The following is a 23,668-nucleotide window of genomic DNA, read 5'->3' as shown; positions in this document are numbered from 1 at the left end:
GCACAAGTCTGGAATTTAAGATTTGACTGAGCTCAGCTCAACTAAATCCTATATTAAAACAAGACACTTTAACAATTTACTTTCCATTCTGTAAGTAAAACGCTCAACCCAATACCAAAACTCCCCCATTAAGTGAAAGAAACTTAACTCAATTTACAATAAGTTTACTCACTTCTTTCTTCAATAATATCAATTTTCTTCCACATTTCTTTTTAGTTAAAAAACATAATTATTTAAAATTAATCCTTAATAATTAATTTTAATAATTGCTACAATATCAAACTTGAGTTTGACTCATCATTTCGATCTCAAACTCAAGCTTGACTCCCTTATGTCAAACTGAATTAGATCAAACCCAAGTTCCGTATCGGCTAATCCCTGATCAAAATATTCATACTGCTTGATAAACCTGAACCCTAATAAACAATGAGCATAAAAGACACATAAGGAATTGCAACATCTACCTTAAAAAAAACACACTTATAATATCACATTATGTACTAATATCTAAGCAGCAGTAGCATGCTTAGAAAAAAAAGGGTCCAAACATTGCCATCACACATGCTCAAGTAACTTCTCAGTAGCGACTATTAATTTAAAGCACTAATTAAAAAGCTAGAAAATTTATCTTCAACAGAAACAGCAAACTAAAACACTGAACGGGAAAACTAATGTAACTAATATCGACCAACCAAAATAAAGTCCTCATCATCCAGAACCTGAACATCCTTCTCTCCAACAAAATTCTCCCTTCCAATTTTCTTCACCAAATTCACAAACTCTACCCTTTTCTGTAGAGGAAGAGGTACATATGGCAATCTGAATACTGGCCTCACAACTCCGAGTTGAGCCAGAGCTGTGTTTAAGGCAATGGGGTTTGGTTCCTGAAAGAGCCACTCAACCAGGGGCATCAGCTTAGAATTGAGTGAAGGGTTCTTTCCTCCAAACATAAGTTCTTGCATCAGCCCAGGAACAAGGTTGCTGGTAACAGATATCACCCCAGTAGCCCCATGGTCCCATCTAGCATCATGACACTGGTCGTCATTTCCAGTCCACACAGTAACCCCTTTGTCTGTATAATGCTCAACCCGATCATTACCAACACACTCTTTAACACCGGCCAGGTTAGGACTCTGAGCCAGAGTTTCAATCACACGTGGGGGGATATCTTGTCCAGTCCGTGATGGAACATTGTATATAATGGTTGGCCCCATAGATAACACACAATCAAAGTGAGAAATCAAGCCCTCCAAAGAAGTTTTACCATAGTAAGGATTGATGTGAAGAGCAGCATGCATACCAACAGCAAAACCCTGTTCAGTGGCATGAATTGCTTCCCTGGTAGAGTTGCTTCCAGTGTTTCCAATTACTTTAATTGCTCCACCAAAACAATTAACTGTGTGGCCAATAAGCATTATATGTTCATCCCAGCTCATCAATTGTCCTTCACCAGTTGTGCCACCAACAATCAAACCTTCAGCACCATTTGATATCTGTTTATTAACCAGGTCATCATAAGCTTCAAGATCAAATCTCCCATCAGGTAGATATGGTGTTTTAATGGCTGTTATCAATCGAAGTGACTTTATATCCTCTGTTGATGTCCTACAATCAGTGTAAAAGTATGGAAAATTAAAAAAAAAAAAAAAACATTAGCAGAAATCCCTCCAAAACAAGGAAGCACATTTCCAGGAAGCCTTAGTTTCAATAATCACAACTACAGTTTCACCAATTCTTTGTGAAATATGACCAAAAGATATCAACTTAATCCAGTATTCTTTTTTAACTCAATCAACTACAGTTTCTAACAAATCGTTTCCCCTTGTCCAAACAATTTGACTTTTACATCATGCAGAAGTATAAATCATACCCCAATTACTTGCCTCAAAACAAGAATCTGTTAGTTCATTTTTTTGGGTAAAATGACTTAATATCTAATACTCTAGGTAAAATGAGTCTATTCAAGCTTTTTCCCACAAAAATAAAATTATTCCAATCAAAACATCAGTGATTCTAAATGGAAAATATAGATAGATTGCAACCTTTTTCTTTTCTTCACTTATGTATAGGAATTTGTTTATTTTATTTTTAAGGGCAAGAAACTCCTGAGAACTTATATTTGTTGAAGAAGTAATTACAATTGAAAGAAAAATTTGTACACGGTACATAATATACGATTAATATTAACATATAGAAAATATTTGGATCCCGAGTGTTAAGTATGAGAATTGGATTTCACATTGAAAAGTATACACTGCTAGTGTAGGGTTTATATGGTTTTAGGCTCTTCAATCTTAACAGTTAATTTTTAAAGTGTGGTTTTCCCAAGATTCATATTATTTGGTATCAGAGTCAATATCACATCTCTCAGTTGCAATCATGTGGCACGAGTGGTAACGTTGACATTGTAGTATTCGTCTAGGGTTTGCAAGAAACTAGCGCACAATTAGCCCACATTGCACAAGTGATGACGCTAACATTGTAGTGTTCATCCAAAGTTAGCGGAGAGCTAACGCACAATTAACCCACATGGGCATCAAGGTTGTGAAGTGTATATGAATAAGAACTTCTAGTGTGGGTTGTATATGGAATTTCAACAACTAGTTTTTAAGATGTGGTTTTTCCAAGATTCATATAAGAAAACTCATAAATTATAAATAAGTACCTATGTACATAAGGCCTAACCAAAAAGAGAAAAGAAGAAAAGACCAATAAAAAAATCAAACAAGACTGTTTAAATCTAGAGACAAAACAAGCCGCTTATATTAAAGCAACCCTCAAACAACATAATATATCCTAATAGAAAACAGATTTAACCCAAAGCTCCCTACAATTAAGGCAGGTGAAGAAAAAAAAATTTCCTGGGAATTCTACTGACAGTGACACCCAAAGAGAAGTCAAAAACCAAACTCCCACAAAAGAAAACTATTTCTAATTTGCTTTTATCTGAAAAAAAAAATCCAGTTATTTTCTCATTTCAAACAATTAAGAACGCTGCCAGAACAACATACTTCCACAAGATTATAGCCTCTACTAGAAGCATACCAAAATGTTCTACCAAACTTACGAAAATATGGGGCAGCGGAGACATAAGTCACTCATGTTTTGTATAAAGACCAAGATGATTAACTATACATTCTTTACTTGTAATGCATTGGCACCTCCACACAATGCATAGACAAAGTAAAAAATTCAATTACAGTTAAGAACCAAGTTTAGCACTTCAACAACATACAAAGCCTTCCACACATCAACTCCGAATTTCATACTCGAAAATCAACAGGACAGAACCAAAAACCACATTAAAGTTCTCCACAACAAGATTGTGTTTAGACGTCCCTACGGACAACCGGTTCACTCTTTGCTATTGATTTCTACATCTTATCAACAATCCCAAGTATAAATATAAAAAGGGCAGAGCCAAAAGCCACATTTTGACCATCACATACAAAATATTTAATAAAAATTCCACATTCATCCATAAAAATCAACAGATCACCTGTTTTTAACCTCAAAACTTCGCATTGGAAGATGATAATTAGGGATAATGGCAGCTTGTGGGGGCCTCAATTTCCAATTTTTACTGGATCATAACATTAGAAAAAATGACATATCAGTAACACTTAACAAAAAAAAAAAATTGCATATTTTTTAAAAATAAATTTAAAAAAAAAAAAAGATTAAACATGAAAAATAAAAAGTGATGGGAATGAAAGCAGTGCGTACCGGGGGCAAGTGGCAGGCCCATAGCTGCTAGTGTTCAAGTTGCTTACATTCAAATGACCCATATTTTCCTGGAAAATCCCACCGGAACTTCGGATGGATAGAGTGAAGAGAAAGACGAAGCCGCCGCAGATGATAATGAGAGGAAGTGTGACAGAATAATTTAATTGATTTGGAAAATAATCGGGAATACTTGTTAAACCCCTTGAGTATTTTCTAATGCATGTTACCCCGCCCCGTTTTGGAAATAACTGTTGACCCTCCACCAGTGGTCAGCATTTTCAGCTAGAGATAATACCATTGTTAGGGTTCGACCCAAAACAAGCTAACTTAATTCAATTTGAATTCATTTACTTTAAATATGAATTGAGTTCGAGTTAAAAGTTTTAGTTCATTTTAAAACTGAACCGAACTCGAGCTATAGAGAGTTCAGCTCAATTTAGCTCGTAAGCTAGATAAATTACTCGATTCGATTTGAACTTAGCTCATGACTCGATTTAAATGATATTAAATAATTGTTAAACGATATTGTTTTGTCAATAAACTATAAATTCAAACCAAGAATTTGAGTCACATATTCAATCATAAATTCGAGTCAAACTCAAAACCACCATTAATATCAGTGCAATGAATTCAAATCAAACTCAAATTGATTCTAACCAAACTTGAGTCAAAGTGTGTTTAGATTTGATTCGGTTTGTGCCCACCCTTATCATTATAAAAAAAAAAAGATTATCTCAAAAAAAAAAAAAACCAAAAAATTTATTCCAACCCAAGGCTTGTTTTATCTCCAAATTGATACCCATTAAGTATTGAAAACCTAAACTCTCACCATGAATTGTTAAAACTAAAAACTTAATTAGTTTCAAGAGTAAAATGATCATTTAATTAGTAATATATTAAAAATAATAAAATAAAATCTATTTTTTCTTTAGTTTAGAAAACTAACAATTTTCTCTTATGATTAAATTTTGAAATGCTATATTTTTCCCTTAAGTTTTCTTTCTTTTATTTTTTTTTTTTGACGTTATCTCTAGTTGACTTTTTTCTCCCTCTTTTTTTTCTCCCTTTTTTGACATCGTCTTCAAACAAAGCAATCATATTTGTTAAAGACGGAGATGAATTGTTACAAAATTGAGTTAGTATTAAATGTGACTATCTTAACCTTTTATGTCATCACTCTTCCACATAAATGAATTTTTACAAAATTTGTCAAAAAAATTGTATTATTTTGACCCAACACACACAAATATATGTCTCAAGCTATAATAACTTAATTTTTGTTGTAAATATGATAAAAAAAATATGAGTAAAAGATTTTATAATTGAATAAATACTTATGCAAGAGAAGAAGAAGAATGAAATAGATGTAAGCAGAAGAAAAATGAAAGTAGATAATTTGAGAGGCATGAATTAAAGTTGTTAAATGGGTGTGCGTACAAATGGCGAGGAGGGGTCTTTACATAAGAAAACTCACTGCCCCCTCATTGGCTGCCTTTCATGTTTATCTTTTTACATTTAATGCATTTATACAAAATTTCCAAATTGTCTATGTGGTGGAAAATCTACTATATATATAACATTCTCTTTGAATTCTCATCACTTATAAATAAAAACATTAATCTTATTAAGAAAAATATTTAATAGGATAAAAACCAAAGTGAAAAAACATAATTATTTAATTTCTTAAAAAATAGAGTTGGATGTGCCTTATTGAAACCCTTGCTAGAAAAATTTAATAAAAGAAAAAAAAAATATAATACACATTTTATTCAATATGTTATAAACTTCTTCATAATTTCAGTAAAGTGAAGGAACATAATTATTTAATTTCTTAAAAAGTGGAGTTAGACGTGCAATGCACAGTATATGGTTTAAAATCATCATCATTCATAATTTTAGTAACTACTGCAAATAAAAATACCTCATCAATGTTAATTGTTTCACATCTCCATGTATAGGCATAATTTAAAGATATTTTGATAGTTTCATTTTTCTGTTTTTTAGGGTTTTATATCACCTCAGGAGCTCGAGTCTTTTTAGAGACTATAACCTCTTCTAAAGGAATATTAAAGAGTGAATTTTTCATTCATTTTATGATCATCATGATTGATATTTGTTTGATTATTTATCTTTTTTTTCGAGGGACAGTGTCCTTCGATCCAACAGGTCTACCACACTTTTAATGAGCATAGATTGATCAGTCACGATTCTAATAGATTGTTCAATAATCATATTAATTCTTGTTGGTGCTTTAGTATGTGTGATATTGTCACTTTTGTCATATCTACAAATGCATCAAACATTTATTGACAATAATTTGTAAATGCATTATCCTCTACATTTTAGTTTCACTTTGGAATGTATAAGGATCTAAATGAGACATGATAGGTACGTACCAAGTAAATTCATGTTTAACTTCAGGAGATATTTTCTTTTCCCTTAAAGGTGAGAATGTTGTCTTATCAAAGTGACAATCTGTAAATCATGTAGTAAAAAAATCATCTGTTAATGATTTCATATATCTGATAATGGATAGTGAATTATATCCAACAAAAATTTTTAAATGACATTAGGGTCCTATTTTTGTGTATTAAGAAGGTGTAATAGAAAAATATACAGTGCAACCAAATATCCTCAAATAAGATATATCAAGTTGATAACTAAGAATTAATTATAGGGGAGAATATTGATAATAAGAGGAAGCTCATAAGTAAATTAACGTTGCAACATGTAATATAACATGTCTTCACATAGAAGTTGGTAATTAAGTTCTTAGTAATAAAATGCATGCAGTTACCTAAAGTCGTTTAATAAGAGATTCAACTAATCCATTTTGTGTGTGGACATATGAAACTGGATGTTCAACATCAATCCCTATAGACATGCAATAATCATCAAATATCTTGGATGTAAATTCACTAGTATTATTTAGCCGTATTGATTTGATCAAATAATTTGTGAAATGTGTCTTTAATTTGATAATTTGTGTTAATAGTTTAGCAAATGCAACATTTCAAATTGACAATAAACAAACATAAGATCATCGAGTAGATGCATCAATTAAGAGCATAAAATAACGAATATCTCCTTAAATCTTTTGTAAGAATGAAGAGGATTCAACTCTGATTTTGGAGGGAGATTGTCTGATTACTAATTTGTTTGAAAATAAGCGGTGCATAATTTTTCACTGGACAATAAAATCTTGTAATTATTTAATGCATATATATATGAATTTTCAACAATCTTACGCATCATTGTAGATCTTGGATGACCTAAATGGTTATGTCAAAGCATAAATACTTTTGGATTAGAGAATCTCTGGTTCGGTACTGTGTAAGTTTCATTTGCTTTTATGATTGTTTAATATAATCCAGATGACAAAGCAGATAATTATCTACTATAAGAATTTTTCTAGTATAAGTCTTCTTCTAGAGGCATTACCAGTTATATAAATGAATTATATATCATTTTCACTCACGGTTTCAATGTGGAAACCATTATTTATTATATCTTTAAAGGTAAGTAGATTTCTTTTTTATCAACTTGAATGTAATATACCATTGATGCTTAATTTAGTTATATTTTTTTAACAAAATTATGGTTCTTTCAGAGCTTTTAATCAGATTTATTGATCATGATATAATATTTACTTTATTTTTAATTGGTGCTAAAGTTAAGAAAATTTTCTTTTCCGTAGGAATTTGTATATTGTTACACTGTTCATCAAACACATGTTTTTCATCATCAGCTTTTGAAGTAAATGCTTCAATTTTGGAGTTCATATTCTTTCATTTAAAAATTACGTTAATTATAACACACATAAAACAGTAAAAGAAAGGAGAACATGATAATAAAGCACAAAATAATAATCATGACTACAAAATAATTATATATGATGGATTTTAATTATAAAAATCCTAAATATTCACGTCACTAGTCAAGTGACTTATATTTTTATTCTTGAAAAAAGTCTTGAAACATCAAGATTCATTAGATCAACAAGATCTAAATCATCAATAAATTTAATTTTTATGGATATTTAATATAGATCTACTCAATGTTTGTGTGTACTACATGAATGCGACCAATGACATTTACAACTACACCTATTGTTTTGTAGTTTACTCTGCATTATTCTTTATTTTTTATTTTGTTTTAGTGTTAGTCCACTTCTAATGATATGACTGAGATTTTCTAGTATTACCATTTTCGATTCGAAAATTATTTCATCTATGACCTTATTCAAACCCATGAAAACTACTATTAGTAGTTATGTTCACTTCAAAGAACGATGTAGTATTTATGGGGCAAGTTTGATGGTTTTTTATTAACGAAAAAATATAACATTAATGCAAAATTTCTTTTCTCAATATTACTATTGTAGGAGCATATTATAAAAATAAAAATGAAGAATTTTTTTCTTTCACATTATCTCAATCAGGAATAGATTCTGAACATTACAGAGTTGTATTAAATTACAAAGTTATTAGAAGTATTATTGAATTTAATGTTCAAATTTATCATTCAAATTTCTCTATGAATCTAGTAGATTTATCATTATATCCACACATTTGGCTTGCAATCCTTTGGGAATGTGACATCAAAAAAACAGTAGTTTTGTATTTGTTCTTTTAAGACATTTTACTTAATCAATTTTTCAAGATTCATAAATTCTAGGTGGGTAATCGTATAAAAAGCATGTTTAATTATATTTATCTAATTTTAGAAACTTTAAATTCAAATATTGTTCATATTCACAAAACTTCTTATTTTGTAAAGAATATATACGATTAATCTTTGAAACTTTAAGTTTAGATATTATTTCATATTTACGAAATAGCTCATTTTGTTGAGGAAATATTGAGATTAATTTTCAAAACTTTAGGTTCAGATATTATCTCATATTTACAAAACTTCTAGTTTTGTAATTAGTATTTAAAATATTATAGTATTTAAAACTTTCATTCCGATTATATTTCGAACTTCAACTCTATATTTTTCACAATTTATACAAACTTTAGCTTGTAAATGTGATATAGTTCATGTAAAACAAATAAATATTTTGATAAAATTTGGGACTTCGAGCCCATATATGTAAATATATATTCTCACAATTTTGCAATCTTCAGGTTGTAAATCAGATTCAATTATTCTAATATAAATATATAATCAAATGATAGTTAGGACTTCTGATATAGATTAATGATTTTTTAAAGGCCAAACGACTATTTCCCACCCAAGGTTTAGCGTTTTCTCAAATATCCCCCTTTTAACTATGAAAACACTAAACACCCACCCATGGCCGATTAGATTTAACAGAACCCTAACGCCTAAAAATTTTATCTCTTTTTGCCCCCCTAAACTTTAAAAACTAACATTTTTCCTCATCCTAAGTTTTAAAAAATCGCAATTTCACCCTAGGGTTTGGTTTGAAATCTCCGACGACCTCTCCGGCTCCGTTGCCGACGGCCTCTCCCTCCCGAAGCAAGCTCTCCTTTCGGCGATCTCTTTCCTCCCATTTGGAGGTCCGATCGGCGCCGGAGACTCCTTGAGAGACGAAGAACTTCGTCGGGGAAGACGAAGACGAAGCCGTCGTCTTCGTCTTCCCCGACGAAGTTCTTCGTCTCCCAAGGCGTCTTCGGCGTCGATCGGACCTCCAAATGGGAGGAAAGAGATCATCGGAAGGAGAGCTTGCTTCGGGAGGGAGAGGTCATCGGCAACGGAGCCGGAGAGGTCGCCGGAGATTTCAAAACCAAAACCTAAGGTGAAACTGCGATTTTTTAAAACTTAGGCTGGGGGAAAATTTTAGTTTTTAAAGTTTAGGGGGGTAAAATTATATTCTATTTTAGTTTATTTTTAATATTATAGTGAAAATGACGATTTTACCTTTACCACCGTTAGAGTTTTGTTAAATCTAACCGCTCATGGGTGGGTGTTTGGTGTTTCCATAGTTAAAGGGGGGACATTTGAGAAAACGCTAAACCTTGGGTGGGAAATAGTCGTTTGGCCTTTTTTAAACTTCAAGTTATAAATGATATTCAGAACTTCAGGTCTAGATTTATGATTTTGCAAACTTCAGATTGCAAGTTAAATGCAATTGTAAATGAAAAATTAAGCACAAGAATAACATAAATTAAAATATCTATAATTTATATTTTGTAAATAGGACAATATTATAATTGAGATATTCGTATTTACAATATACAAACAAAACAATAACATAATTAAAAGATAACTAATATTAAAACATATCTGAGTTGATGGTACTAATAATGTATTGTAAATATGATAAAAATTATGAGTAAACGATTTTCTAATTAAAGAAAAACTTATGCGGAAGAAGAAGAAGAATGAAGTAGATGTAAGCGGAAGAAAAATGAAAGCAGAGAATTTGGGAAGTGTGAATTAAAATTTTTCCAATTTTATAAATTTTAGGTTATAAATGATATTTAAAAGTTCATATCTAAATTCATGATTTTATAAATTTTGGGTTGCAAGTTAAATACATCTATAAATGAAAAATTAAATAGAAGAATAATAGAAACTAAAATATCTCTAATTTGTATTTTATAAATAAGACAATATTATAATTTCAATATCTGTATTTATAATATACAAATAAAATAATAACATAATTAAAATATAACTAATATTAAAATATATATGAGCTGATAGTACTCATAACGTGTTATAAATATAATAAAAATTATGAGTAAAGGATTTTATAATTAAAGAAAAACTTATGCAAGAGAAGAAGAGGAATGAAATAGATGTAAGCAAAAGAAAAATGAAAGCAGAGAATTTGGGAGGCGTGAATTAAAATTGTTTTGATTTTATAAACTTCATATTATAAATAATATTCAGGACTTCAAATCCAGATTCATGATTTTACAAACTTTGAATCGTAAGTTAAATAAAATTATAAATAAAAAATTAAGTAGAAAAATCACAAAAATTAAAATATTTATAGTTTGTATTTTACAGATAAGAGAATATCATAACTAAGATATTACAATATATAAATAAAATAATAATGTAATTAAAAAATAAATGATATTAAAATATATCTAAACTGATGGTATCAATAATGTGTTATAAATATAATAAAAATTATGAGTAAATGATTTTATAATTAAAGAAAAACTTATGCAGGAGAAGAAGAAAAATGAAGTAGATGTAAGCTGAAGAAAAATGAAAGCAGAGAATTTGAGAGGCGTGAAATAGAATTGTTAAATTAGTGTATATACAAATTGAGGGGGGTCCTTATATAGGAAAATTCACAGGCCCGCACCCCCCTTCCCCCTGGGCCCTCATTATTCACCTTTCATGTTTATCTTCTTGCATTTAATGTATTCACAAAAAATTTTCAAAGTGTCTACGTGGTGGAAAATTCACCATGTGTAAGAATTTTTACTTATCATTTTTTAAAATCAAAATTCAACAGTTAAAAAAATAATGATATGCCTCATAAAATGATTATTTAAAATATATACTAAATGAGCAAAATTATTTATACAAGATTTTAGAATTTAGTTAAGTATTGAAATGTTAATATTATATGTTAAATATTATTTTATTTTTAATTAAAAATAATAATATATTATTTAAATATTTAATTAAATATTTAAATCTAAAACATAAAACCCCTAAAACCTCAACAATCTATGTGATACACATAGGGTTAGATTCAAACTGAGTCGAGCTCAAGCTCAAGTTTGACTTGGTTCATATATAATTAGTGTGAGTTTGAGCCGAGTTTGATCGAACTTGGCTAAGACTAGTTTGAATTCAATTTGGCTCATTTTTTATTATCAAAATGACGTCGTTTTAATACATATTGTTCAAAACGATGTTGTTTTGTATCAAAAATTTTAATTAGAAAATCTGATGAGTAACTCAAGTTCAATCGAGCTCGACTAAAGTCAACTCATTTCGGGTTCGACCGAGCCAAACTCGAGCTCAAATTCGAACTGGCTTAGTTTGAATCCAACCCTAGGTACACAAAATACACAAACCATACAGAACACCCATCATGGGATTGTGGACCACTAATCATGTCAAAGCCTAATCTTAGAAAGCCCCTCATCCTTCAAACTTTTATTTTTCTTTTTATTAATTTAGATTGTACTCAAACCATTAATTATTCTCCCCTTTTCAATCATTAAAATAATAATACTATTTATAGATAATTGAATGAATTTAAATTATATATAAAATAATATATTATTTTGGTATTTAAAATTTTACTTATTATAAATGCATGTGCCTATATCTTGTTGTAAATTATTTGTATATTTCAACAAGTAAAAAAAAAAAGAATTCATCTTTTTCTTATATAGAATAAATATAATTAAAATATTGCTATTTGTATGTAATTGAATGTAAATTAAAAGTGATTTTGTACAACAATGTGATACCATCAAACATATATTTTAATCGAAATCTAAGTGTTCATCTTCATAACCAAATGTCATATCTTCTTCCTCATCATCAAATTTTTCATTTTCGATTTCATCTATTTATTCATTAAAATATTCTTCTTCATCAGAAAATTTATATTCAAAGATCTTTTTATCCTTAGACATTGGCTTAGGGTTAGACTTAAAAAAAAAAAAAAAGAAATTTTGGCCTTTTTTGCTGCAAGTTCAACCATACCAATGTAAGTACTTGTAGCATAAACAGTTTCATCAACACCACTAGCCATATCAACATTACCCCATATTTAAGAAATCATCTTCAAACACCAATTCATCATCACCATTAATACAATCAACGTTATTTGCACCCTCCATTTTCCCTATTAACCATTCATTATTTTCATCAGTTATATCAAACAAAATTAGGTCTATGCTATCATTAACTGAATATCGATGTTGCAATGGTTGATTTTATTTCACAAAGACTAAATCATTTAGTCTTTCTTGTGCTAATTTATTTCTTTTCTTGCTATGAATTTGTATATATATGAAACACATATTGATTAGAACATGTATTAAAAAGTAAATGAGAGTAGGATAATATATATTGAGTGATGATATAAGTATAACTAATTAATACTTGCATAGTCGAACACACTCAAATTCTTTTCATAGCCAGAAATATTATATGTGAGACTAAGAATTTTAATAACGAACTTTTACAAACGTGGACAACTCAATCCATAAGCACTCCACCATTTAGCTAGTGATTTTATTTTTGTATGTTTGACAATGATGTTTATCTCAAATAAACCTCCACCTATTCTATACAAAGATAACCCATCATTGATTCTGTCTTGCTCATCTATGGTTAGAACCAACTTTTGCAAGCAATCATACAAACCATTCATGAGCTTAGTATTGCTTCCATGCTATCAAGGTTCATGTAATAGAATTTGGGATTTAAGTAATATCCTACTACATGCAATGGGTGATGAAGTTGACAATCCCATCTACAATCAATCATCTCATTTACTCGTTCATACTTGTGCTTTTCATCTTTTTTGAAACATTTCACAATTGTTTTTTAAGCCTTTTCCATAGCCTCATATATATCCCATTGCATGTTTTCTTTCACCATCAACTAAACACAACACTCCAACAAGAGGACCAAATAACTTTAAAAGATAAGGGATGTTATTCTATATTGTAGCCTAGGTGACAAATGATGTAGTTTTTTTTCCAGTTGTTCATTTACCCATCTATTATGTGTCCATTCCTCTAATATAAACATCTTCCTCAAAGTATTTTTTTGTTGATATATGCATTGTAATGTCAAAAATGTTGTTGTAAATATTATAACAACTAGCCTAAATAACTCTTTCTTACCCATGAGTCGTCTTATCATATTCACCATACTAGACTAATTATAGATATATCTTTTAAGAGCAATAACAGACGAAATTCCAATATCCTCTAATATTAAATCAACACAATATGCCGCACAAGGTGTGAAATATAAATGATTCCTTTGGCTTGTAACAATTTTCTTAAAAAACAAATCAGATATTCAAATAACATATAAATTTTAATACATGAACTATTGATTAGAAAAAATAAATAAAAATTCAAAATTTTAACTCTTACCAGCTAATATTTTTTTTATGCATTGTCAACTACAAATTGAACTACATATTGTGCACCAGTCTTTTTCACCATCTAGCCAAACAATTTTCCCCTGATTTTGCATATGTAAAAACATCAATAGATTCAATGAAAACTAATCTATTAGGGAAATTCATCACAAAATTTATTACTCCTACGTGTTTTATATGTCCATCTATAAGTCATTATGTTGCAATCATATTTTGCCCACTCTTTCATATGTTTTTTAATTGAATTATTCACCATTTCACATATTTTTTTTAGTAAAGGAATCCTCGCATTATGATAACTGGGGAGCTTCTTCCCAATTCCATACCGCCCAATTAACTTAATCATAACCTTAAAACTAGGATAATTCATGATATTAAAAGTTATGTCAGCATCATACATCCATCTAGTCATATCTTGACAAGCTTTTTCCATTAATTCCTTCTAGTAGGCTTCATTTACATTGGACTATCTCATCACATCTTTCTTCTTATTTTGCTCTATTTTCCTAGAATTTTTAGCCATATATGCATCCATAAAGCCTTTAACATTAGATTGTTGACCAAAGCTGCTACTTTGATCATAATATTTACTTATACTACTTGAAATTTGCTTCGTAGAAGAGATGATATCACCTTTATCATCGTTATCTCCCAAATGATTGACATCACTTATACCATTAAAAAAATTCTCTCTTTTGTTTGCTTTACTTGCAAATAAAAGAGAGAATTAAAAAAAGAAGAGGAAAAAAGATTGAACGAATTGAATGTCACTGAACTGATACAAACTCAAGATTATTGAAAAAAAGAAGAGGAAAAAAGATTGAACGAATTGAATGTCACTGAACTGAATTTATAGGCGAACTGAGGTTAGGGATTCCTAACGGTCCTTTTTTGGTTATTTTTAACTTAAAAAACGTAGTGAACCGTTTGATTTGCCACGTAGGTGACATCAGTCAACGGATGCAAAGCAACATATCTTTTACCTGGCCAATTATTTTCTTTGTTATTATTTTTAGTTTGATTAATGTATGATTTATGCATTTGTTAAAATAAGATGCAATTGATTTAGTTTGATTAATATTTCATTTAAGTACTTGTTCATATGTGATGTAATCTATTTAGTGTAAATAATGTTTTACTTATGTAGAGTTTATTACTATGTCTGGTTTAGATGTAATGTTTCTGAGTTTTGCATATACATTTTTATGTATTAAACTGGCCATGGTCTTGAAGGTAGTGATCATGAAGTCAACTTGAGTCAAAGCACTGAATCAACCCAGAGGATGTTGATGATGATAGTCTGAATCCCAGAACTCAGTGACATTCAAGTACAAATACTACTGGGCATTCAAGTACTGTATAATCTCCTCATGGATATGAAGGGGGCATTTTGTACACTTCTTCACATCTTTATGACCTCTGACAAAGTGTTTCTTTGTTCTAAATACTCTCCCTCTTGTTATTTTCTCACAAAAATTGCATATAAAATTGCTTTTATTGTTAGGATCAACTAAACGGGTATATTTCTAAGTTAGAGTATGTTATTGTGATATTGAGAAGAAGACATTTCAGAATCCTAAATACCTAATAATAACAAACAATTTATAAGATAACAATATTGTATCAATTATAAGATAATTTATAAGGTAATCAAATCAAGTTATAGCATAATTATGACATATAAAGTATAAACAACATATTCAAGTTGAAAATTTTTATTAAAAACTCAACCAAACCAAATTGATGTGTATAATAGCTATTGTCAAAGAACTTAATATTTGCATTCATTTTAAATGTGAGGTTCTTAAATCGTATGTCAGATTCTAATATTTTTATGTTGCACAATGCAAATTACACTGCACAAGATTTTTACATATACAGTTAAAAAAAATTACACTCTGCACAGGACAATAATAAAATTCTACATTGAACAAGATAAAAAAATTACACTCTTCACAGTAGTGTACAGTGTACAGTGCATTTAGGCTCAACATTTTATTACACCTTCCAGGTTTACACACTGCACAAGATTAACAGGAATGGAATATATTAATACAAATATTGGATGCACATGAAAATATATATATATATATATATATATATATATATATATATATATATATATATATATATATATAAGATCATTGCATGAGACTGGAAAACATTTTCATTATTTGCAGATTTTATAAGTTTATATTGTTTTTACTTTATTTCCAGTTTGAGACATGGATTCTAGTTATTTTAGTTTTCACCTTTTTTCCATGTAATTTGAGTAAGTGTATGTGAACATACTGTTTTTTCTATTGTAATTGTTAAAAGTTTAAGTTATACACGTGTTTTTAAGTCATTTTAAATAGAAGTATATATTTAGAGAAAAAGTATTATAAAGAAGATTAAGGCGCTTTTGGACATACAAAGTTCGTCAACTCAAAAGCATATAGAAAAAAGACGTAACCCATAAGACATCATAACTTTTGAATCAATTTGAAGGGCATACAATTCACATATACGATGTATTAAATGTTTGGTACCTACAACCATTTAGAAAATTACAAAATCTTGACCAATCATGTGGCATTTATTTATGCTAAGAGGTGAAAAGTTTTTGCAACACTATTTACACTCCAAAAACGATGGGGTAATTGTTATGTAATCAAAATTCCTCCTTTAGTCATCTCGTAGATATGACTCCCAACAACAACCCGTGAACAAGCATCTTTCCATAAAGAATGAGAAAGTTTAAGGCATGAGCTATGACCACTATGTTATCTTGTGAGTTATCTTAAACTTATGTAACATTAACTCATGACTATAAATACAAAATAGTGAGAAAAAGGGTAGTCATGACTTGGTCCTTGCCCTTTACATCTAGCATAAGCCCTAAGTAGGATGTCTTTTTGTCTAGTAGCCATGAAATAGGAAACAATATTATTTTTTATTTTTATTTCACAATAATGTTGTAATAATTATCAATAAAACATGTATAAATAATATACATAGTTTTATGTACAAACAATAATATATTAATATATAATTAATTATTATTTTATCTTTAATTTAAAACTTTCTATAATTATATAATATTATATGATAGTATCATTAGATAATTACATAAAGGGGTTTGGTTGGGTACAAAGAAAATTAATTTAATAATTTATTATTTATATTATATTATTTAATTTATAATTAATAAAAAAATTCAATAATATTTTATTATCAATAATAATATAAAAATAATATAAATAATAATCTAATAATCATTTTTATATATTAATTTTTATTAAATTTTATTAAATATATTAATAATTTATTTATATTAATAATTTATATGTAATTATTTTTCTCTATTTTATAATAAAACATTTCTCGGTTACCACAATCCTGGGGTAATTAATTAAAATAAGCAAAATTTTAAGCGTTTATACGTTTTTAGGTCATCCTAGAAAAGTTTTATCAAAATAAGCAAACCGTATTTTTTTTACCCTTTTTACCCTTATGTTAAAAAACTAAGTAAAAATATTTTTTCTGAGAATGTGCGTCGGTTTATGGTGGTTACGATGGTGGCTAGGGATTTTACACTGAAACCCTAAATATGTCGAATTATGTATATGGATGTTTTTGAATGTTTCGAACGCTTAAAATGATGTAGTTTCAATGTTAAGGATGTCTGGAAGTGTAGCCGTTGAGAGACAAAAACGCGCAAATTTACAGTGTCACGCAAACTGCGCAAATTTACAGTGCTGCGCAAATGCGCAAACACTGTTTACACCGCGCAAACCACTTTAAATCACGCAAACATTGATTACATCGCGCAAAAGTAGATATCATAGTCTGTGATCAGTATTTTTTACGCGATTTTGCAAGCAGTTTGCGCGATGTGAGTAGTATTTGCGCGGTTTGCGTAGCACTATTCACAGTTTGCGCGACACTGTTCACTTTTTGCGTTTTTGTCTTTCAACGGCTACACTTCTAGGCATCCATTAACATTGAAACTATATCATTTTAAGCGTTCAAAACATTCAAAAACATTCATATACATTCGACATATTTAGGGTTTCACTGTAAAATCCCTAGCTACTATCGTTACCGCCATAAACCGACGTATATTCTCAGAAAAAATATTTTTACTTGGTTTTTCAATATAAGGGTAAAAAGGGTAAAAAAAATACGGTTTGCTTATTTTGATAAAACTTTTCTAGGATGACCTAAAAACGTATAAACTCTTAAAATTTTGTTTATTTTAATTAATTACCCACAATCCTGTCCAAAGATTTTATCCGAGTGACGAATATTTGCCAAGTCAGAGATGACTTTTTTTAATTCAATAAAAAATTTAATTAATTAATTAATTAATTAATTAGTAGTTGGGTTGAAAACTCCGTTGATTAATGATTAATAATAATTTCCGATTTTTTCTCTCTCCAAAAATAAATACTTCATTTTCGCTTTCATTTTCTCTCTCTCTCTCTCGCTGCACCCAATTCAACAGAAATTACTTTGGACAAAATTAAAACAAGCCAACAGAATCGGGAAACAAAATAAATATAAATAAAAATCTAGGGTTTCAAAATCCGTTTCCTTCCCTATTTTCCTTCCCTCCAAACACCATTCTCTGCTATTTTCTATTTCTCCTTCACTCACCACAACCTTTTTCCCACTTCGTTTCTTTTGCGTTGCTTTTTTTAATATTTTCTCGGAGATAAAGAAAATTCTCACTTTTCCCGGGAAAATTTCTTTGGCAGAGAAAATCTTGAAGTGGAAACTATTTTCCCGGGAAAATTTTGTGTTCGAAGGTTAGTTTTGGTTTATTGTTTGTTTTACGTTGAAGGGGGATTTTTTATAGCTGGAACTTAATGTGGAGAATTGAAATGGTTTTTAATGTTGGAAAGGTGGTTGATTTTCACCTTTTCCCCTTAAAGGTTGAATTTTTGTGTTTAATTTTGGATGTTCTATTGTTTTTGTAGGAATTTGGTGTGAATTCGTTGATCTGAGGAGAAGAATAGCTGTTGGGTGGTGTTAGGGAAGGGGATGATTTGTTTTTAACCGATCCGTAGATCCAAGAGGGAGGATTTGAGCTCTGTAGGAACTTTTAATGAGGATTGCAAGATTTTATCTTGAATCATTTTAGTTTGGATGTGAAGCATTGAGTAATGGATTTAGAAGTAATCTCACCTTCTAGGGATATGGTGAAATGTTGTAATTGTGGGTGTAGTTGTGCTTCAATGAGTAGTTCCTCTGGAACTTGGCTTCGGTCTGTTAAACGGAAATACGACGAGTTTGAGAATGAAAATCGGTTCTTTATACCTGATTTAGCAGTAGATTTGAATCCCCGTGTACAAATTGAGAATGAGTGCACTGCCTTGCGTGAAACAGTTGCTAGCCAACAGAAAACCATGCAAGATTTATATATGGAGTTGGACGAGGAGAGAAATGCCTCGTCTTCAGCTGCAAATGAGGCCATGTCCATGATATTGAGGTTGCAAAGAGAGAAGGCAGAAGTCCAAATGGAGGCAAGGCAGTTCAAGCGATTTGCTGAAGAGAAAATCTCACACGACCAACAAGAGCTTTTGGCCTTCGAGGATTTATTGTATAAGAGAGAGCAGGCCATTCAAGCCCTTACTTGTGAAGTGCAGGCTTATAAACATAGAATGATGAGTTATGGGATTACAGAGGCTGAGGCTGAGGCTGATGGTGAGAAACTTTGCCTTAGTCGAAACACAAGCACAGTTGAAACCTTTGATGCTCAATTGGATCTTCCTGTGTTTGAATACCCACCTTTAAAGTGCAACTTGAATGAGAATTCTGCCCCTTTGGAGGGTGATGACAGTGTAGATGTTGAAATATATCCATTTGGGGAGACCCCTCGTGGCCAGAACGAAAAGTATCCATATGGAGAGACCCCTCGTGGCCAGAATGAAAAATATCCATATGGAGAGACCCCTCGTGGCCAAAATGAAAAATATCCATATGGAGAGACGCCTCGTGGTCAGAATCGATTGATGAATTTAGAATATAGGATTCATCAAATGGATAGGACTCCTAGAAAAAGCCAGCTGGACAGGGATTTTTCAAGTGGGAAGAATATATTCGAGAGTGTGATTGTTGGTCAATCTCCTAGGCGCCATAAACACAGCAGGAGGTTTTCCAATGATAGTTCAAGTTCGTACATGGGAATGTTTAAAGAAACAGGTTCAGATTTTGTCACAGGATCTCCAAGGTTTAACAGAAGTTTCAAGAAGATGGAACAAACAGAGGATTTTTCTACTTTGAGAAAAAGAGATAACACATCAGAAATTGGCGATGAAATGAGTGACAGAGTTTATACCATTGATTCTGTCCATAATGGAGTACAATATAATAGTTTTAAGGAACCTAAATATGGTGTAGGAATGTGCGAGGATGATATTAACTCACCAAGAGATTCACTGAACAGATATGATACTGAAGATCCATATATCAAGAAGCTCTACATGAGGCTCCGGGCACTTGAGGCTGACAGGGAATCAATGAGACAGGCAATTATGTCAATGCGGACTGACAAAGCACAAATGGTATTATTAAAAGAAATTGCTCAACATCTGTGCAAGGAAATGACCCCTGAAAGACAAATGCCTGTGAGGAAATCATCTGCTGTCAGAAGCTTTTCCCTCATGTCAATTTTCAAGGTATTTTTGGATGCATCGTTTATCCTTTGTCATCTTTTATTTAGGATGATATGCACATTGCCACAAACCAGTACATTGATTTCTACCATGTTGCATTATCGAGTAATGAACTTGACCTTTTACAATGGTATAGAATTTTAAATTTTCTTTTCATCTAAATCTCCAATTTTCCAAGTGCTCACAAACTGAATTATAATATGGAAGGGTAGTTAAAACATGATTTAAGCTGTAATTAAATGGAACTCTTTTGATTACTTTGAATTTGGAGAAAACAGCAAGCAACAGTGAATGGCAGCCTCATGCTTTTTTATCATTTTATAATTTTACTTTAGGGCATCTAAAACTCCTATAGCTGATCCCTACCAAAAAATGGATTTCACTGAAAATTTTCATTTTCTTTTCTTTTTCCCTCAAACAGTTTTATAATTGTTATTATGCTCACTAGGAATATTTTCAGCAGCTTTTTTGTCCTCTCTGAATATGCATATACTTTGATTTTGGTTCATTTTCTCATCTTTTAGCTGTCTCTTAAACCAGTTTTGGTGTATCTTAGTTGGTACATCATTAGTTTTTTCATATAATATGCTTTATGAGAGTGCTTCTTATTTGATATTAAGTGTGAACATGTTTCTCTGGTTTATATCAACATTGATGGAAGCATCATAAACCAAATATATATTGATGTTGTAGCTAACAAAACTTTATTTTTTCTTGTCTGTTAATATGATGTATTTCAATTACCTGAGCACTCTGTATCGAAGTTTTACCTCTCTTATGTTTTATGTTCAGTGGATTGTGACCTTTGTCTTCTGGAGGAGAAAAGCTTCTCGTAGCAAGTAAGTAAATAATACATAGTTAGTAATTGAGTTACTTATTGATCCATTATGTCTCTTCTCTAATGAGTAAGAAGGTATAACCTGTTCACAATCTTGTTGGCTAACTCACTGCATGTTTTGCATATTGTTTAGTTCCTTGAAACAATTTGAAGGGGAGAATAATGTCCTTTTAAGAGGAATAACCAATTAATGTTCCTTTAGATATTTAGAATCTTTTGGAAATTTAATGACTATCCTACAAACCATACACAACATATTGTATGCATTTATCACTTTTTGAGTAGGATTCACATGGCCTCTTAGAGTAGGCAACTCTCATTTGATGTATTCAAATGCAAGTGTTTAGTTGAAAGTTTGAGACAGTTTTCACAATGGTAAAACCGATAGAAGAAAAATTAATATCGGAGTTCTCTACTTGAACAACTTAAATGATGCTTTAATGTGGAAATTTATGTAAGTTCCAACTACCAAAGGATACAGGATATCTATTGAGAATTTTGTGATACCAATTATTTGTTGATCAAGGCTTTTAATGTGAGAAATTGAGCTGCAGTTACCATTCTTGTGTGCCTGCAGGCACAGCTGCATCCAACATGTGTATCTCTCATGTTTCATCTCATATTTTGTCATAATTTCAATGTTATTGCAGGTTTACAGCTGAGTTATCAGCCAACAATGTGGGCTTGCTAATGCTTCTAGATAAGAGCCCGCACATGAGGCAATCAAGATGTGTTTCCAGCACACAAGTGTGAAATTGGTTTTCAAGTTTCTGTATCATTTGGAAGTTTATGCCAACAATTGCAAATGCTTTTGCTCATAAATGTGAATGCCTTGTGGACTTTCATCACACTTATACCATTACTTTCGCATTCTTTTGTCTGGATTCCTGGTTGCCACGGAATTGGGTGTATTGTGCAGTGTTGATTCGTTTCTTTTTCTTGGGATCGAATAGATTCTTGTGGTTGATCAGTAAAACATGGATACAGTGTAGGCATGCTCATTCATTTAGGTTGTTGGTATTCAGCGGAAGGTACAAGTCTTGTACCAATCTGCCCCTGTACATTTCAGATTCTTGTATGATTTCAACCAATATGAAGTGCTATTGTTCTCATCCAAGACTTCGGCTTTGATTTTAAGCAGTTCATCATTTCTCTATATATTGATTTCTTTTCTTTATTTTTTTGCCAGAGTTCTTGACATAGGATTATAGCTGATCATATTCAATCTTAAGAAATTTTAATGTTCATACTTCATTGAGAGGTTTAATTACATAGAATTTTTCATTCAGGTCACCCTTTGTCGCCTCGTTCATTTAATAATATATTTTTTCCGCCTTTGTCGAATATGCAATGTCACTTTGATATCTGAGGCCCCTTTGCTATAATATTTGTACTGTGTTTGTTTTTAGGCAAAAAATCCCTTAACCCATGTGTGAAGGTAAATAACATTATTGAGAAAGCAACAAGAAGCAATACTGTTCATTTTTCAACATCCAATTTGACTTACTCCAGTTTGGTAGATTGATACTTTGAAGTGACTAGTGAACTAGCTATACGATGTTCAGTCTGGCCTGCCAATGGATCTGGATTTTGGGTATCAAGCGGTTGTTTAAAGCAATATTTGTTGTACGTTTGTCTGGTTTTGGGGAGTTTCCTGATGAAAAAGACTCAGGAACTTTCATTTGAATGTTGTTGTACTAGCAAACAAGTGTTGCAGAAATGATAAAATAATTGCCCCAAGTTAGATGGTAAATTTGAGCCCTTTGGAGATAGACCTTTGGCTTGTGATTGAAGAGTTGATTAGATTCTTATCTAATGGGTCGGTTTAATCAAACCTTTGGAGTTTTCAAAAGCTTTCTACTCATCAAATTCGAAGCCTCCATAGCATATTCGGTAAAAATAATATTATTTATATAAATAATAAATATAAATATTTATGCAAATAATAATATATTATTAATTAATTAGATAATTTTAATTAAATATATAAAGTTATGTATATTAATATGATTTTTTTATAATAAAAAAATTTACCTAAATTAGAGCGTCCTATTAGATTAGAATTAATCTCACTCAGTATAATAAATTTTGGGTTTAATAATTACCCTTATAATTTTTTTTTTATATAAAATTTTCTTTTTTCATCCAAATTAACTGAGAAATAGATATCCTTCATGGTCGATACTATATATCAATAAATATTCCTTACCATTACCATTGGCACTTTATTGGGGCGTTCTTCAACTGGTCCTCCGTCTGACATTTCAACGAAAGCCGGCTTTGTATGACAAAGCTAGATTGAGCGAAGGGGTGGGCTCCATATGACCACAGAAGTGCTTCCTCGTTACAGCTTATCGGAAGAGTGCTTAT

The 23,668-nt window shown here is 30.7% G+C and overlaps 2 protein-coding genes across 2 annotated transcripts; one reads left to right on the top strand and one right to left on the bottom strand.

The window, feature by feature from the left end:
* Positions 1–465: 465 nt before the first annotated feature.
* Positions 466–3,984, bottom strand: LOC123227184 (4-hydroxy-tetrahydrodipicolinate synthase, chloroplastic-like). The gene is made up of 3 exons (XM_044651879.1): positions 3,727–3,984; positions 3,500–3,583; positions 466–1,605 (listed from the first exon to the last, which is right to left on the bottom strand). Exons 1-3 carry the CDS (start codon positions 3,786–3,788, stop codon positions 678–680), a joined length of 1,074 nt encoding a protein of 357 aa, XP_044507814.1. The 5' UTR covers positions 3,789–3,984; the 3' UTR covers positions 466–677.
* Positions 3,985–18,221: 14,237 nt separating this feature from the next.
* Positions 18,222–22,415, top strand: LOC123228053 (myosin-binding protein 7-like). The gene is made up of 4 exons (XM_044653250.1): positions 18,222–18,591; positions 18,763–20,463; positions 21,253–21,299; positions 21,949–22,415. Exons 2-4 carry the CDS (start codon positions 18,949–18,951, stop codon positions 22,049–22,051), a joined length of 1,665 nt encoding a protein of 554 aa, XP_044509185.1. The 5' UTR covers positions 18,222–18,591; positions 18,763–18,948; the 3' UTR covers positions 22,052–22,415.
* The last annotated feature ends 1,253 nt before the right edge of the window (positions 22,416–23,668 follow it).

Source organism: Mangifera indica, chromosome 10 (assembly GCF_011075055.1).
Source record: "Mangifera indica cultivar Alphonso chromosome 10, CATAS_Mindica_2.1, whole genome shotgun sequence".
In the NCBI taxonomy this organism is placed as follows: domain Eukaryota; kingdom Viridiplantae; phylum Streptophyta; class Magnoliopsida; order Sapindales; family Anacardiaceae; genus Mangifera; species Mangifera indica.
This window is presented reverse-complemented; position numbering and strand designations above follow the sequence as displayed.